General features: G+C 36.3%; 1 protein-coding gene across 3 annotated transcripts in view; it reads right to left on the bottom strand.

Annotated features, from left to right (window-relative positions):
- Window positions 1-1,279: 1,279 nt before the first annotated feature.
- Window positions 1,280-17,736, bottom strand: part of SEC23A (SEC23 homolog A, COPII component) — a 74,296-nt gene continuing 57,839 nt past the window's right edge. For all 3 annotated transcript variants that reach the window (XM_017895459.1, XM_017895464.1, XM_017895462.1), the window contains 5 exons: window positions 14,817-14,978; window positions 12,458-12,544; window positions 10,410-10,565; window positions 8,718-8,783; window positions 1,280-2,686 (listed from right to left, as the gene is read on the bottom strand). In XM_017895459.1, the coding sequence (XP_017750948.1) occupies window positions 2,597-2,686; window positions 8,718-8,783; window positions 10,410-10,565; window positions 12,458-12,544; window positions 14,817-14,978 (561 nt within the window). In that variant the 3' untranslated portion in view covers window positions 1,280-2,596. The remainder of the gene's footprint in view (window positions 2,687-8,717; window positions 8,784-10,409; window positions 10,566-12,457; window positions 12,545-14,816; window positions 14,979-17,736) is intronic.

Raw genomic sequence — 17,736 nt, forward strand, 5'->3', positions numbered from 1 at the left:
CTTCACCCAGGTCTGTGGGCACAGGCCTAGAGGTGAAGCCCTAACCAAGGACCATGTCCTTCCCTTCCTAGCACTTCTCTGCCTCCCTCCCAGATCAGTGGGGCCTTTAGGAAGTGATTAGAGAATGAGGGGTACACCCTCATGGATGGGATTAGTGCTTTTACAAAAGGTGCCTGTGGAAGCTTGTTCATCTCCCTTCCTTCCACCATGTGAGGACACATAGAAGGTGCCATCTAGAAAGCAGAGAGCCATCACCAGACACCAACTCTACTTGATTGTGGACTTCCCAGCCTCCAGAACTGTGAGAAATAAACTTCCATTGGTTGTAAAATACCCAGTCTAAGGTATTTTGTTCTAGCAGCCCAAATGAACTAAGACAGGGCTAAACATTCAACAGTCTATGTAAGTAGATAATTTAGAAACAGATAAATTATACACAAAAATGATCCCAGGTGATTGCTTTTAAATGGTAAGCTAAAAGGGTATGATGATATATTTGTTCATCCTTATCCCTAAATTCAGCTGTAATTGATTTAGAAGTAGAGGACAGTTTAGGGCTGAGTACCAAGACAAGAAACAATGGCACAACACCATTCTTAAAGGATATAACTTAAGAGAACAGGCAAATTAAACAGGTGTCATCATTATAATGTCTTTCCTCAATTCAAAATATGTGAACTTGGCTGGGTGCAGTGGCTCACACCTGTAATCCTAGCACTTTGGGAGGCCTAGGCAGGTGGATCGCCTGAGGTCAGGAGTTCAAGACCAGCCTGGCCAATATGGTGAAACCCCATCTCTACTGAAAATACAAAACTTAGCCTGGCGTGGTGGCAGGCGCCTATAATCCCAGTTACTCAGGAAGCTGAGGCAGGAGAATAGCTTGAACCCAGAAGGTGGAGGTTGCAGTAAGCCGAGACTGTGCCACTGCACTCCAGCCTGGGCAACAGAGCAAGACTCTGTCTCGAACAACAACAACAAAAAACTACATGAACTTCTATCTCCCTTTTTAAAAACACACTAGCCTTATGACAAAAATGAGTAACTATTGGGAGTGATAAAAAATACTCTAAGATTGATTGTGGTGATGTGATTACATAACTTCATGAAAATATTCAAAATTATTGAATTGTGTACTTTAAGTAGGTGACGTGTATGATGTGTGAATTATATCTTAAAGTTGTTTTTTTTTAAAGGAGTAGCTTTTAAATCTAATGATTTTAAATACTCTAATTTCACATTAGGCTTCTCAGGTTTTACTAGATTTCAAAATAGCCAGAAAAACAGTGAAAAGTATATTTTATTGGCATTTAGGCCTAGCACAGTTCAATTCAAATAAAATATAACAATGCAATTTATTTAAGCTAATTGAATACAACATATAAACAATTTTTTCTTAAGTTTCTGTTTTACCATCATATGATTGTGTTCATGCAAGTACAATCATTAAAACTGTCCTCCTAAGCATATATCATAGCACCACCTTTTATTTGCAGTACTTGATATGTAAATTTCATTGTCAAAACATATCTGGCTTTATCAATGTAAACATATTTGCTACAAGTAAACTTTAAAGGTAAAAGTGAATACCAATGAATAAATCAAAATAGAACTGAGCATCACATGATATAATTAAGCAAACATTATATAATACTGTTATCAATAAGAACCACAACTTAATAAATTTCACAAAAGGAAGCAAAACAAAAGTAATGTGTAAACTGCCAAAGTAGTGTTAAAATACTGAAGGATATAATACAAAATTTACCTCAGAAAACAAGGGAAAAACAACAAAACTATGCTGTGAAATCTAAATTTGGTTTAGTAGTTACAACAGTCATTTTACCGCAAAGGCTTACTAAAATGCACTCCAACAAAACCATTTATTTTCTATCTCCCTTTAAAAAAAAAACTGTTGTGTTTAGTCACATAGGTTGGATATTTTGTGGAAATTTCACATTTATTGTCAGCTGCGGGATTGTTACCCAAAAAAAACTTTCATCTCTAAAGTATCTTTCCAAATAACCAAAAACATTATCATCATGAAAATTACCATTATAAAATCAAATAATTCCTAAACAAATCATAAAATAAATCTGCCTTACCCTAGTAAGTACAGAAAAGTGTATACATAAGTGCTGAAAATTACAGAAAAATATTCAATGAATAAGCAAAAAATGTACACATTTATCATTACTAATGTTTTTTAGTTTTCTGGCTAAAATTAACGAACAAGTTTTTAAAAGGTGAGCAAGGAAATTCAGTGCCACTTTGGGTCTGACTGCATTATACAAATAAATTACATCTGTAGTACAAGGCAGACTCTATTTTTATTAAACATAATTAAGTTATAAAGACCTCAAATTTCTAGAACCAGTTATAACACTGTGGTAAGCAAAATAAATTTGTTCTTATTGCTCTCATTATAATTCCAGCTTAATCTACAAATGTGAATATTTTCCCTATGTTGTCTCAAACCATACTAATACAAAAAAATATAGAGCAATATCTGTTGGTTTCCACAGATAAATGGAAAAAGGAAAAAATGAAATTTGAATATTATTTCATCTTCTTAAGTGTCTTTAACATGTTTAGCACTTCAAGCAGCACTGGACACAGCAAGTTTCTTCAAGTGATCCATAAACACTTGTAAACTAACATCATCTGTAAGAATAGGTGCTCCAGACTCCTACAGGAAAGAAAGTATTTGTTATGATTAAAACATAGGGTGATACCATGGAATTTATACACAAATGTTTAAAATAGACAAGGAAATCCTTTGAAATAGAACAATGCCTATGCTCCTATTAAATAAAAAGAATCTAACTGGCCTCCGTCCCTGGTTCCTGGGAGGGAGACTCTACATCCTTAGAATTCCCTGATAATAGGAGTGTCTTTATTCATAGGCTGATGGGATCACATATGAGTTTATGCTATGAGATGAGATGAATCAGGATGGTGGCTAGTCACCACAAAGACTAACAATGTAATTAGAGGCTTGGGGCTTTAAAAGAAAGCCTGACCTCCAGACCCTTTCTCCCTGGTATTTTAACAGAAATTCCAGCTGGAAGGAAGCAAACTCATAATATCATTTTAAAAATAAACTATGCTTCTCAACTTTTCAGGTCATTTTAATTGATTTCTGTAGGTTCCAAGTAATTAACAAGAGTTAGGGAAAATTCCTATTATCCATTTTAATAAAAACTGTGTTGACAGAATGATCCTGGTAACCCAATCCATTAACAATGAAATTTTACTTCAGCAAGAGAAGGTATTTCTAGAAGATTTTTTATCTGAATTTTATATTTTTCTTCTTATACTCAAGTTCTTATTAATTATAAATATTCAGAGTCTAAAACAGGGAAATTAAGTAATTTCAGCAAATGAATGGCAAATGTGAGACGAGAACTTACAGCTCCTGTGATTCTAGTCTGGCATAGCCACAAACATGCCATAACCTCTCCTGAATAAAGGGAAATCAATTTTATCATGTTTATTCAAAAGAACTTGAAAGATCTGATAATGAAGGGAGGCAATCCCTTACTGGGATTAAGGGCATAGAGTCTGGAGCCAGAATGCCTAGGCTCAAATTCTGGCTCTGCCACTTCCTACCCATATGACTGAAGAAGTTACTTAAACTATGTCTTGGTTTCCCCACGTGTAAGACAAGGATAATAACAGGACCTGTCTTACACAGGTTGTTGTAATGATTAAATGAGTTAAACTCTAGAAAGCAAACAGAACAATACCTATAGTATACACAGTAGACATACAACACGTTTTAGCTATTTTTATTGGTCCTTCTGTTGAAAAATCTGCAACAATGAAATACTTTATTCTAGAATTACAAGTCTCAAAACTGTAACCTAAACCAATAACAACCTCATGGCTCTTACTTTTTCTTTCTGTTACTATGCCTGATTTTTTCATTTTACAGTGTTTTCCATCTCAAGTCACGCAATCTCAGAGCCATTTCTCCAAGTCAAGACAAAATATGTGGATTTCCTAATTTACATAACACAGAGCTCCTACTTGAAATTATAAATACCAATGCTCAATTCAATTTTATAAAAATTAGCAGTTAGCTGATCTCAAATTTTCAAATGGACCCTTTTTCTATTCAAAATATATCCAAGATTAAGCAGAAAGGTACAAGCTTTATATTATTCAGTATACGAAGTACTACAGCAACAGAGGCCTCCAGCACCGTCACAGAAGTGTTGCAGTGGCGCCCTCTTACGGCCGTTCATGGATAATACTTATCATAGGGTCCTCGATTTCTGACCCCCTAAAAATCCTGTGAGCTATTAGAGTCCATTAATTTTTAGTAAAATGCTTGTTTACTAAGTTATTTCCCTTAAATGCAATCAGCAAATTAACTTAATGATTAAAAATTCAGAATCTGGAGTCAGACAGACCTTGGCTAAAATCTAGACCCTGCCACAGTTTAGCTACATGATCTTGCATAAAATACTTAATCTATATGAGTCTCAATTTCCTCTCATGAAATATAGGATTACTAGTATCCACCTTATAAAAGTTAAATGAGAGTACACTAAAAGCATAGTGACTAAAACGTAGTAGATTCAGTTTATTAGATATCATGATTATTAAAATGTTAACATCATTACTCATAAAAATCTTAAGAAAGACCTGAGCACTCTTATTTATGCCTGTAATGCCCCTACTTCCAGGCAGTAACAATTACACTTCATAGTTTAAAATAGGTTTCCTTTCCCATATTAAATATAAGAAGTGACTTTTTTTCCATTGATAACAGTGAAAACTAATCGCTAATATTTACTGAGTATTACTGTCCATTTCAAGCACCTTTTATTAAACTCTATAGACAAGGAAGTGAAAACAAAGAGAAGTCAAGTAACTTGCAGAGTCTGCATTTTCCATTACCAGCCTTCCACCCTTCCAAGATTAGTCTCCTTTACTTGTTATAACCTCCCCACCTTTTAGAACTTTTGGACCTTGGATTCAATTTATTTATCTATATTACAAAAACTCCTTAACTCCTAACCACCTCCATAGATTTCCAATATTCTAATCTCTGCTCTCTCCTGTCCAGATCTATTGTATTCAATATATGCTATGTTTAAGGTGCTATGGAAAATCAAAAATGAAAATGACAGTTATTGCCTCAAGTAATGAATAATCTAACAGGAGCAATGCCATAAGAAATGGAGGGGGGAAAAGGGATGACAGGACAGGGACATTACACAAATTCAATCATGCAATTGTAGGATGGTGCTATGGTTTGAATATCCGTCCCTTCCAAAACTCATTTTGAAAATCCCCAATGTGGCAGTATAAAGGCAGGGCCTTTAAGAGGTGACTGGGTCATAAGGCCCTCATGAAACAATTAAAATCTATTCATGGATTTTCCCAGGCCCGGTGGCTCACACCTGTAATCCCAGCACTCCGGGAGGCCAAAGTGGGCAGATCACGAGGTCGGGAGATCGAGACTATCCTGGCCAACACGGTGAAACCCCGTCTCTACTAAAAATACACAAAAAAATTAGCTGGTATTGTGGTGTGCACCTGTCGTCCCAGCTACTCAGGAGGCTGAGGCAGGAGAATCACTTGAACCCAGAAGGCGGAGGTTGCAGTGAGCCAAGATCACGTCACTGCACTCCAGCCTGGCAACAGAGCAAGACTCCGTCTCAGAAAACAAAACAAATCAAAACAAACAAACGAAAAACATTATGGAAGCATGCTCTAGAAATTTTTAGTAAATAAAATGGGCCCTCACCACTGCTGCAAAAGTCTTTTATTAATCTTCAGTTGATTTTGTATTCTTTACAACTGTTTTTAATCTTTTCTAGTTTTTTTGGTCCTTAACTCCAGCCTTTTTCACTCCTAAATAATCTCATATTATTGAAAAGAAACAGGCAATTATCCAATGTGAGTTTTCACTCCAGCTAAAAAACCTTTCTGTCTTCACTCTTCTTACCTTTTGCTTTTGCAGAAATAAGTGTCCTGCCTCCTTACCAATGCTTAACCTCCATATAGTGCTTATGATCATATTCTCTCCTGAAGATCTTAAATATCTGTTCTTTTGTGTCTTTCCTATACTGGTTCTTTATGCTTGGTCTCCAAATAAGTTCTATACTCTTACTGTAATAACAATCATCTGCCTATCCTACTGCTTATTCTCAGGTTAAATCTGCAAAAGAATCATTCATACTTTCAACCTCCGCTTCTTTGCCACCCACTAATTCCTTATAAATTTGTCTTCTTACTCAACCACCATACTAAAGCCGCTTACAGAAGGCCACAAATAACCTATCCATCAAATCCAAGCACCTTTTCTCACTCTGTATCCCCCTTCGACTGTCTGCAGCATGTCTGTTACCTCCTTCTTCTTCCTTCTATAGAGTCACCTTTTATGACACACTATTCTTTTCATTCTGCCTCTCTGATAATTCACTAAACACTCCTACCACTTGTACTCCCCTGAAGTTTTTTTGTCTCATCTCTCCTTTACCTCTTTACTCTCTCTTTAGACAAGCATTTACTGTGATGACTTCAAGTATCACCTTTCTCATCCTTGCCCTGACCATCAAACCCAAATTGCCAACAGCCTACTCAACATGGCCATAATCAATATGGTCATTTTATTGTGGCTCAATAAGGCCTTCTAGATAGTACCTCAAACTCATTGTCTAAACCAAACAATTTCTCTCCACTATCTCATTTATTGACACATGTTCTCCTGGTCACTCAGGCTCAAAACCCCAAAATACCCTGTTTCCCCTCACCTATTTTTTAAAAATTCAAGACTACTACATTAAAGTTGAGAGAGAAGTACAATAAACACCCACAGAGCATACCTAAATCCTAAATTAACTGTTAACATTTTGCCACATATGCTTTATGTTTCTACATTATTTTTCCTTTTTTCTTCTTTTTGTTGAATAACTTCTGGAAATTGAAGCCATCATGACATTTTATCCCTAAATACTTCAATATGTATCTCCTAAGCATCAAGAAGAATCTCCCACATAACCACACCATTATCACTCTCAAGAAATTTAATAATTCTGTACTAGTTATCTGATATATGATCTATATTCAAATCTCACAAATCATCCCAATTATATTCTTTATAGCTATTCTCTCCCTCTAATCCAGGATCCAATCAGAATTCAGATTTTGTGCATAGTTGCCATGCCCTGGAATAATTACTTTCCTGCAACTTCTAATCAAGTCCTATTGAGTCTACTTTTGAAATATCTCCCAAATCTATTCCTTTCACCATCTTGTCTTTATTCCCTCTCACTTGGATTATTTTCATAAATATACTTTCAATCTACAGATTGCTTCCATTTAATCAATGGTATAGATTCAACTATACTATCTAAGACTCAAATCTGCCCCTCTGTCCACCTTCAATGACTCTCCATTACTTACCAAATAAATACTCAACTTCTCACTCCTCAACCTGACATTCAAGATCCTCCACAATTTAGTTGTACAACACATTTCCGTTTTATGTTCTTCTAGTCAGCTCTACATGTAGTCTTTTATCTTAGCCCATACTATTCTCTACCTAGATTTCCCTTCCTCATGCAATTTCCAATTACCGAAATAACCATTCTTTAAATGAAATGTTTCTTTTTTCTGAGCTCTTTTCTGATTACATACCCTCTTCCTGCTACCACCATGTGACCTCCTTCCATCTTCCTCTTCTAACCTTTTAATGCTTGATAGTTTTTTTGAGGTGGAGTCTCGCTCTGTTGCCCAGGCTGGAGTGCAGTGGCGCGATCTCGGCTCACTGCAAGCTCCTTCTCCCGGGTTCCCGCCATTCTCCCGCCTCAGCCTCCCGAGTAGCTGGGACTACAGGCGCCCGCCACCACGCCCGGCTAATTTTTTGTATTTTAGTAGAGACAGGGTTTCACCGTGTCAGCCAGGATGGTCTCGATCTCCTGACCTCGTGATCTGCCCATCTCGGCCTCCCAAAGTGCTCGGATTACAGGCTTGAGCCACCGCACCCGGCCAATACTTGATAGCTTTCTAAGGACAAATATCCCATTCTGCCTTGTCATTTACACAGGTATGTATCTTATCTCTAATATTAGACTACAAGCTCTTCAAAGGCATGGTTAATAACTGCACCCTAAAGAGCCCATACAAAGTCCTAAACATACTGGACATTCAATAAATGTTGATATATTATACCAAGAGGTTAATACTTTTTTTTTTTTAAGAGATGGAGTCTTGCTATGTTGCCCAGGTTGGTCTCAAACTCCTGGCCTCAAGTGATCCTCCTGCCTCAGCCTCTCGAGCAGCTGGGATTACAGGCATAAGCCACCACACCCAGCAGGACTTTTACCAAATTAAACTATACCAATAATGATTTGCAGGGTTCCTGCCCCTCCTGCTCAACTATGATTCCTGGCCTCTCTTGGCTTATTGTGGCCTTTTGTGGTTCACAACCTAGCATTAAACTTGAGTCACCACTTCCTGTCTTATACACTTTATTGCTTTTTGTCTCAAGGGTATAGTGCTAAACTTGGAGTCTATTTGATAGGATCACTTTTTTCTATGGTGTCACCAAATATTAATTCTGTTTCCTACTCTCATTTTTACATTACTTTTCCAACAGAAATCATTACTAAATACACAGGGAAAAAAATGTAGCTTTCACTAAAATAGCAAACAATAAATACACAAAGAAATGATTTCCAAGACCTGCTATTTAAACTTACCTGCCCCCAGGCATACATATTATTATGAGTCTGTGAAGGGTTGACTTTTGAAAGGAGGAAACGGGCCTTAAAAGCAAAGAAGAAATAACATTATCCACAGAAAATTTCAGTCAATATCAGCTGAATAATTATATCATGCAAAATCAATTTTATTTAGTACGTGTTGGTAAAATTAATTTTATTAAATTAATTTTTAAAAGATTAAACTTTGAAATGTATAGGTCACTATGTGTTACAAATAAATAATAAATGCACCTCTTCTCTCCAAATCACACATCCAAAATAACAAATACATTGTTGAATCCAAAACTCAGCATATAAAAATTATGTGTGCAACAATTATGACAAGGTTAGTGTGAAATTACAAAATATTCGGTCAGAAGTTCAAAATCCCAAATAATGATAAAAATAAAAGCCACAAAATCTGTGTGTTCTTTTGCTTAAAATAATGACCCTTACGCTTTCTTAAACCACATGTGATTCTATGAGACAAGTGATCCAACATTTCATCCTTCTACCCACTATGGCTTATCATCAAGAAAATAATAACCAGAGTAAAAAAGGAAATATAAGTGAGATGTCAATGAAAGAACCAGTAAGATTTTTAATTCGTAATGGAAGCACATAGACAGAAACATCTTTTGAAGTTTAGTATCATACAAAATCTTTTTCTACTCTCTAAGGAATCAGTTTAACCTAACAGTGAAGAGCACTGGCCCTGGAGTACCGGACTCAAATCCCACTCCTGCATTTACTGTGTTTCCTTAGCCATAAGTAACCTAGATCTCAGCTTTATTATCTGTTAAATGAAAATAACACTAGAATTCTTATGCGGATCAAATGAGGTAACGCACGCAGAAGTACTTTTGTAAATTCTCAATACAAAATAACTCATGTAAATACAAAATACTCATGTAAAACTAATAATTATCATTTCTGAGTAACAGTTATTGATATTTGCTACCTATTTTATAATACCGTACTAGGCATTAGGGAATACAAAGCATAGTCCCTGCCTTCAAAGAGCAAGTAAAACAAATGAATAACAACTTACAATTAATTTATTATAACTCTTTTAAGAATTACAAAAGAGAAGTAAGAAGTATTTTATGAGAGTATGTTAAGAAACCTAACTTAGAATTCTGAAGGTCTCAAAGCAACTGTGTAGGTATGTACATGTATCTAATGTATATGTATCCTCATAATCCTAAAAACCACAAAACCTTTTCATAATACCACAGTGTTTTCCTATTACATAAAATTTTCTTTTCTAGAAAACTGGAATGATAGAATGAAGACAATGGAAAAATGTAAGTTACCACAAATGTCATATCCATAGACTTTAAGAGTAAATAAAGAGCTTTAAGAAAAGTATATTATTTTCCAAGCTGCTCACATCTTCTTGTTCAGCCAAAGCTAGTGTATCACCATAATGCCATCCTGGCCCTGTTCAGGAAGTTAGGCTAGAGACAGGAGATGATGGAAACTGCCAAGTTTAGGCAACTAGTCAATAATCTTACTGCTTTGCTCTCAAAAGCTAATGCAAAAAGTAAGCACTAATACCTTCCCCTCCTATCTCCTTACCTTTCTGTCCTCTTTATGAAGCAATCTATTAAAATCAGAAGGCAAGGAGGTACACCTCACTGCAAACCTAACAACAAACAAACACACAAACAAATTAATACTACTTACCTGGCTGCCTCCATGTTCAGTGTCAATGTATCTTGGCATTGGAAATCTGGAGTGAAGAATTTCCTGTGCATCATCCACTGGGGCTTGCAGAAGGTGGCGGAAATTTTCATATTCAGGCATGTCCTGGTATCCTGACTTCCGCCACTGTGCTATGGTCTAATTTTAAAACAATTAAAGAAGTTACTTTAAATTTCTTGCCCATCCAAAAATCTTGAGATTTTTCCAAAGACAGTAATCTTTAGAAACTAAGAAAATTATAGACCATTATTCCATTTACCTCAACTTTTTAAAAGTTAAAAACATTAATTTCAGTAGAGAAAATATTCTTAATAAATATAAAATTAGAATATTTCTTCTCCTTTAAAAGTAAAATGAAAGAATACATAGGTAAGTCAGAAAATTTTTAAAACACTATGCTTATCAAATGAATGTTAGTTAAAAGCTATCTACCTAAGCTTATGATGCGTGACAGCAATTTAATCAATCCATTTATTAAGGTAAGTAGCTCTAAAAACCATGTAACTAAATCATCTAAAATCTTATGCCTGGTTTATTTTCTAAGTTAGCTGAATCAGTCAACACATTCTTCTATAGCTTTATACCTCTGTATAAAACGATCATGTGCATTTCTGATTTCTCCTTTAACAAACTACTTGAAAAGTAAAATCACCATAAAACAAACAAAAGCAAAAAAAAAAAAAAGCTCTGTCAGTATTACAGGTTTTTTTATTTTTTAACAGAGGCAACGAAGTTAAAACAGGTAAGGGCATTAGAAACTGGTATCAACTAAAAATAATTTACAATAATAAAAATAATTAAATCTTTTAAAAGTCCTGGGTAGGTCAGGCGTGATGGCTCACGCCTATAATCCCAGTACTTCGGGAGCCTGAGGCGGGCAGAACACCTGAGGTCAGGAGTTCGAGACCAGCCTGGCCAACATGGTGAAAACCTGTCTCTACTAAAAGTGCAAAAATTATCTGCGCATGGTGGCATGCGCCTGTAATCCCAGCTACCCAGGAAGCTGAGGCAGGAGAATCGCTGGAACCCAGGAGGCAGAGGCTGCAGTCAGCCAAGATAGCTCCACTGCACTCCAGCCTGGGTGAAAGAGCAAGCCTCAGTCTCAAAAAAAAAAAAAAAAAAGTCCTGGGTAGTACTACTTAAAAGAATATTTTGAGCAATGCCTTTATTATTACAGTACAAATCTTTTTTAAAATTTTTTTTGTAGAGAGGGGGTCTCACTATGATGCCCAGGTTAGTCCTGAACTCCTGGGCTCAAGTAATCCTCCTGCCTTGGCCTCCCAAAGGGCTGGAATTAGAGGCATGAGCCACCACACCCAGCCACAGGGCAAATCTAAATTCATTTACAATTAAAGCAACTGAAAAAATTAATCTACAGAAGTTACTAAAATACTAGACTAGAAGTTTGAGAGCAGACCTGTGAAAAAAGAACATCTGTATCTTCCAAAGCATCCAAAGGAAGCACTTAACAATTGGCTGAATGAATAACTGAAGGAATGAATCAAGGTCTGCTAAATATCTGGATTAAAGCTTAATAGCTACTAAAATCTTCTGCTCTCTGTAATCATTTACCATTCCAATTAAGTGAAGTTACAAATTTTAATTAACATATGCTTTAAGTGAGTTTTCAAGATCATGCAGAACACTTAATAATAACTTATAATGATTGCATAATATAAAAGGAAAGCCTGCCCACTGACGAAGACTGACTTTTCCCCTCTTAATGTCTTCAGGTAAAAGCCAAAAGTGCCCTTTGTCTATGTACAGTCAGTGTTCTTACTTTCACAACACTATGCTTTGTGCAAAATCCAATCGTGTGTGGATGAATGAATAAAATAATCACATGTGGGTAAATTGCAATTGAAGCCTAAAACCTTATAGTAGGCAGAATAATATTTTATATATACTTCATAAAAATGAAAATCAAAGTTTATCATAGATGAAACACTAGCCATACAATAAGAGGGAAGAAAACTTTTCTAAGTAAAAAGACTTTACATGCATAGCTTTAAATGCTATTGAAATCTTACCTCACCATGATAAATCAAAATCTGGAAGAATGTGTCCATGAGAAGAATACGATCTGCAAGAATGCTACTGCTATCAAGAAGAACCGGCTAACATAAAGAAAACAATGAGAAATGAGGAAAAAGGAAAAATAAACTACTTAACAGTATAAAATAGATGTTTCCAGGTTATTTTCCAAGTTTCCTTTTCTTTTCTTTTTTTTTTTTTGTAGACAGGGTCTTGCTCTGTCATCTAGGCTGGTGTGCAGTGGCATGGTCTCAGCTCACTGCAGCCTCAAACGCCCAGGCTCCAGCAATCCTCCCACCTCAGACCCCCGAGTAGCTGGGACTACAGGTGTGTAACACCACGTCCAGCTAACTTTTTCATTTTTTTTTTGTAGAGACAGGGTCTCACTGTGCTTCCTAGGCTGGTCTCAAATTCCTGGACTCAAGTGATCCTCCTGCCTCAGCCTCCCAAAGGCTGAGATTATAGGCTCAGCACTAAATTTGAAATTTAGGCCACTACACATGGCCTAAACGTCAAATTTATATTTTATTACTTAACATCTCTTGCTATTATGAATTCTTATAGTATACTTTAATTTTTTAAGGAATCTCTTTAATCTGAGGTAAAAAAGTCAAGAAGAATTCAAGGATAACTCCTAAGCCTAATGGGGAAAGGCCTGGGATAGAGCAAATTTGGAGCACATGGGAAAATAATTCTGCATATGAAATGAAAGGGAGTAGTCTGAACTGATGACATGAATTTAGGTCTCACATGCACAAAGATGTTAATTAAAGCAATGGGATTAGACTACATCACTGAGAGAGAAGGAAGACAGGGAAAGCCAGAAGATTGATCCCTTAAGCATGTCAACACTCAGAAGTCTGAAAGGGTAAAGCTAGGAAAAGACTGAGAAGGAATGGTGAGTGAGTTAAGAGGAAAACCAGGAAGGTATAGTAGGTGTCACAGAAGCCTAGGGCAAAAGGTTTTCAAGGACTGAGTACTAGTGAGGACTAGGTAAATACTGTTGAGAGCTCTGGTGAGATGTAGGACATTGCTGGTCTTTAAAAGAGCCATTTCAATATAATGTTAGGGACAAAAGTCTTACTTACATAGGTTGAGAAGACAATGTGAGATGAGAAAGTATAAACAACAAATAACTTTTTTGAGTTCAACTCTCACCAGGAGCAGAGAAATGGGGTGGTAGTTATAGAAAGCATGGGTCATGGTGGGCGGGTTTTGTCCTTTTTTTGTAAACATGAGTGTTGTTATGGTTTCTATGCTATTTAATAAGAATGATCCAGATGGACAGAAAGTAATGATATAGGACAGAAAGAAGATAACTCCAAAAGCAAACCCCTAAGAAAATGAAGCTGATAGGATTCATGGATTAAATGAAAAGGTTGAAATTAATGGGAGCAGGCACTAGGGATAGTGGGATTCCAACTTTCTTCTAAACACTATTCTACATTTTTCAGATGTCTACAATGTATGTGTATTGCTCAGAAGAAAAAAAAAAGTTATTTCTAAAACATTCCTGATTCAAAGAATATGAGGCCAAAATACATACAGCCAAACCAACATATTAAAAGTATATATTTTCCTAGAAAAATAGAAACTATTTGACAAATTACAAAAAAAATATTGTTAACGAAATAAAACATTTTGCCCATTATTTTACAAAACCGTGAATAATAGTATCATGAGGGATCATTAATCAATAGGTATTTTAAATATTCTCTTTATATTGACCTTACTATTTTCAAATTCAGTAACTACATACTTACAAGTAGTAAAACAGACCATTTTAACTATAGAATGGAAAAATGGCTCATTTGCTGACAGTTTAAAATAAGTGGAACAGTCTGCTAAGAAGGTTAAATGGATAACTTTATCAATCTTCTAAGCATATGTCTTTACAGTCAACTATTTTTTATGTTCTCAAAAAAACAAAGGAAAATGAGATTAAAACAAATGACTTTGTTTAGACAGAATGTCATAACTGTCATAGACATTAAATTCTGGAATAAGCTACAGTCTACAGAATCATAATCACTTCTGGACATTGTTAAAGACACAAAGAATAATCATATGCTTTGGAGGATCTGATCAACCAAATGGCTGGACAAAATGATCTAAAAGTCTCTTCCATCTCATTAAAAAAAAAAAAATTTAAGGATCTTCTAATACAGCCTACGTGGTATCTAGCATATAGTAAATATTCATAAATATTTTAAGTGAATATATAAATAGGTTGAGATGTCCATTCATTTAAATTCTCATATTTAGTAACTATATCTATTTTTTTAGTTGTTTTCACTTTTTTAATGCCACACATTGCAATAACAAGACCAATTTATTTTTTTCTGTCCCTCTTACCTCTGGTGGTCCACTAAAAGAATATGCATACAGGATAGGCTGAATCATAATTAGAGACTGGGTCAGATCCTGACGCATAAAATGGTGACGATAATATGAACTCTCATCAGGACTATTGTTAAAAACTTGCAGGAAAGAAGATCTTCTTAAATGAAACATAAACTGTAAGATAAACATGTGAGATAGTTGTTACTAATTTTAATATTACAACAGGTGTTTACTATTAGCAAAAACATTTGATTACAAACTATTAACAACATAACAAAACATGTTATTACAAGAATTTATATCCCTCAGAAAGGAATCCTATTCACGAAATTTATCAACAGCCTAAAAATAAAATTCTGGCCGGGAGCAGTGGCTCATGCCTGTAATCCCAGCACTTTGGGAGGCCAAGGCAGGTGGATCACCTGAGGTCAGGAGTTCGAAACCAGCCTGACTAACATGGAGAAACCCCATCTCTCCTAAAAATACAAAAAATTAGCCAGGTGTGGTGACGCATGCCAGTAATCCTAGGTACTCAGGAGGCTGAGGCAGGAGAACTGCTTGAACCCAGGAGGTGGAGGTTGCAGTGAGCTGAGATTGCACCATTGCACTCCAGCCTAGGCAACAAGAGCAAAACTCCATCTCAAAAATAAATAAATAAATAAATAAATAAAATTCTACAAGAAAAAAATTAAAGTAAGAAAGAAAAAAAAATTTTAAGTTAAAGTAAGAAAAGGATGGCTGGGCATGGTGGCTCACACCTGTAATCCCAACACTCTGGGATGGCTTGAGGCCCAGGAGTTGGAGACCAGTTCAGGCAGCATAACAAGACCTTGTCTGTATTTAAAAGAAAAAAAAAAAGACAAAAGCGCCTTGCTCAAATCTAAGTTATTCAGAGGCTGGTGCCAGGTTCTTTGTTTTTAATCCTCCCCACTCTGACGATATCTTTGGGCTTTTTTATTACTACTCATTACCAACACCAAAAGATTCTAAGAAGATATAAAAATAAATTACAGATTTTCTACTTTTTATATGACTGATAAGATTTGACTGTGTCACCACCCAAATCTCACCTTGAATTGTCAATTCAAGTTTACTTGTCAAGGCAGGGCCAGGTGGAGAGAAGTGAATCATGTCGGGGGGCAGTTTCCCCCATACTGTTCTTGTGGTAGTAAGTCTCAGGAGATCTGATGGTTTTATAAATGGGAGTTCCCCTGCACATGCTCTCTTGCCTGCTGCATTGTTAAGATGTGTCTTGCTTCCCCTTAGCTTTCCGCCATGACTGTGAGTCCTCCCCAGCCACGTGGAACTGTGAGTCAATTAAACCTCTTGGCCAGGCATGGTGGCTCACGCTTGTAATCCTAGCACTCTGGGAGACTGAGGCAGGTGGATCACCTGAGATTGGGAGTTCAAGACCAGCCTGGCCAACATGGTGAAACCCCATCTCTACTAAAATTACAAAAAAAGATTAGCCAGATGTGGTGGCACGCGCCTGTAACCCAGCTACTCGGGAGGCTGAGGCACAAGAATTCCTTGAACCAGGGAGGCAGAGGCTGCAGTGAGCTGAGATGGCATCACTGCACTCCAGCCTAGGTGACAGAGTGAGACTCTGTCTCAAAAATAAATAAATAAATAAATAAACAAACCTCTTTCCTTTATAAATTACCCAGTCCCAGGTATGTCTATTAGCAGCATGAGAACTAATACAATGACTTAAAAATTGTACTGGGAAGGGTCTACACTGATATAAAACACACACACACACACACACACACACCCCCCCATATAATTTCTTAATATTTAACGTTTTCCCTATACCTAAGAAACATTCTCCAGATTTTGTTTCACTGCTTCTTTCTCCTTTCACTTTCTTCCCCTCCACCTACTCCTTACATGAAAGAAATCAAAAAGAGTCTGAGTTAGACCTGAATAATGGATAGCTACATTGGGTCTTTGATAAAACTGATTAAGATCAGCCAGAAAGTATTCCCACTTGTCTTTAGACACTTCTCTTAAATTCCTCCAACCCTCAGGTCCCAAGTGCCTATATGTTGCTCCTGTCTGGGACTCACTCAACAGTTTTCTCCCAACATGTCACTCACTGAAATTCTCATTCCTATTTTGTTTTCAGGATCCATAATTCATTGAGAGGCTCTTGCATCCCTTACTACTTCAGTCATTCCTGTTTACTCACAGAAATGACTAATTGGTAAATGGTAGGTAATATTTTGGGGATGAAGACTTCCCTTAAATTTGGTCTATGCCATCTTTTAGAAGACTATCAGACTTTGAAAACCCAAGACAAAAGGCATTCCAGGGTCCTCTGCTTCCTATTTCCAGGAAAGGGAGAAAGATGGAAATGTCCAGATCTCTCTGAAGATCTAAAAGCCCAACAAGAAGGCTTGAGGCAGGGAGAGAAGAGAAAGAAAGGAAAGTGTGGAGATACTTAGTCAAATACTTAGGCTAATGTCCTCAATCATTTTCCTATTAGCTTCTGCTACAAAAATGACAAAACAAAGAATTTTACATGCCTTAAGACAAGCAGACCTTGCCTTTTCCTGGTTCTCCAAAATCTCACCAGAGGTTTTAGGGAAGTCTCCCCTCTATAAGCATGGAGTTTCTGGGTTATAGATTAATCAACAATAAAGGATCCTCAAAACAAAAAAACAAAAAACCAAAAAACAGAGCAGCTCTGAAAAAGAAAGCTGATGCTTTAAACAAAGTTCTCATGGGCAAAAATACGAATTTCCACATCTCAATATTAATCATCCTTCCAAGTTAAGCTAAAAGGCCACCTCCTCCTTCAAAAGATATATAAAATCATCCATTTAGAAGGATTCCTTTAAGTTTCCTTTAAATTCTGTATATCTCTCACAGCATTTCTCAGTTTCTGTTCTGTGCTGTTTATGTGTATTTCACATCTCGCCCTTTAGAC

This window comes from Rhinopithecus bieti, unplaced genomic scaffold (assembly GCF_001698545.2).
Source record: "Rhinopithecus bieti isolate Rb0 unplaced genomic scaffold, ASM169854v2 scaffold_1306, whole genome shotgun sequence".
NCBI lineage: Eukaryota > Metazoa > Chordata > Mammalia > Primates > Cercopithecidae > Rhinopithecus > Rhinopithecus bieti.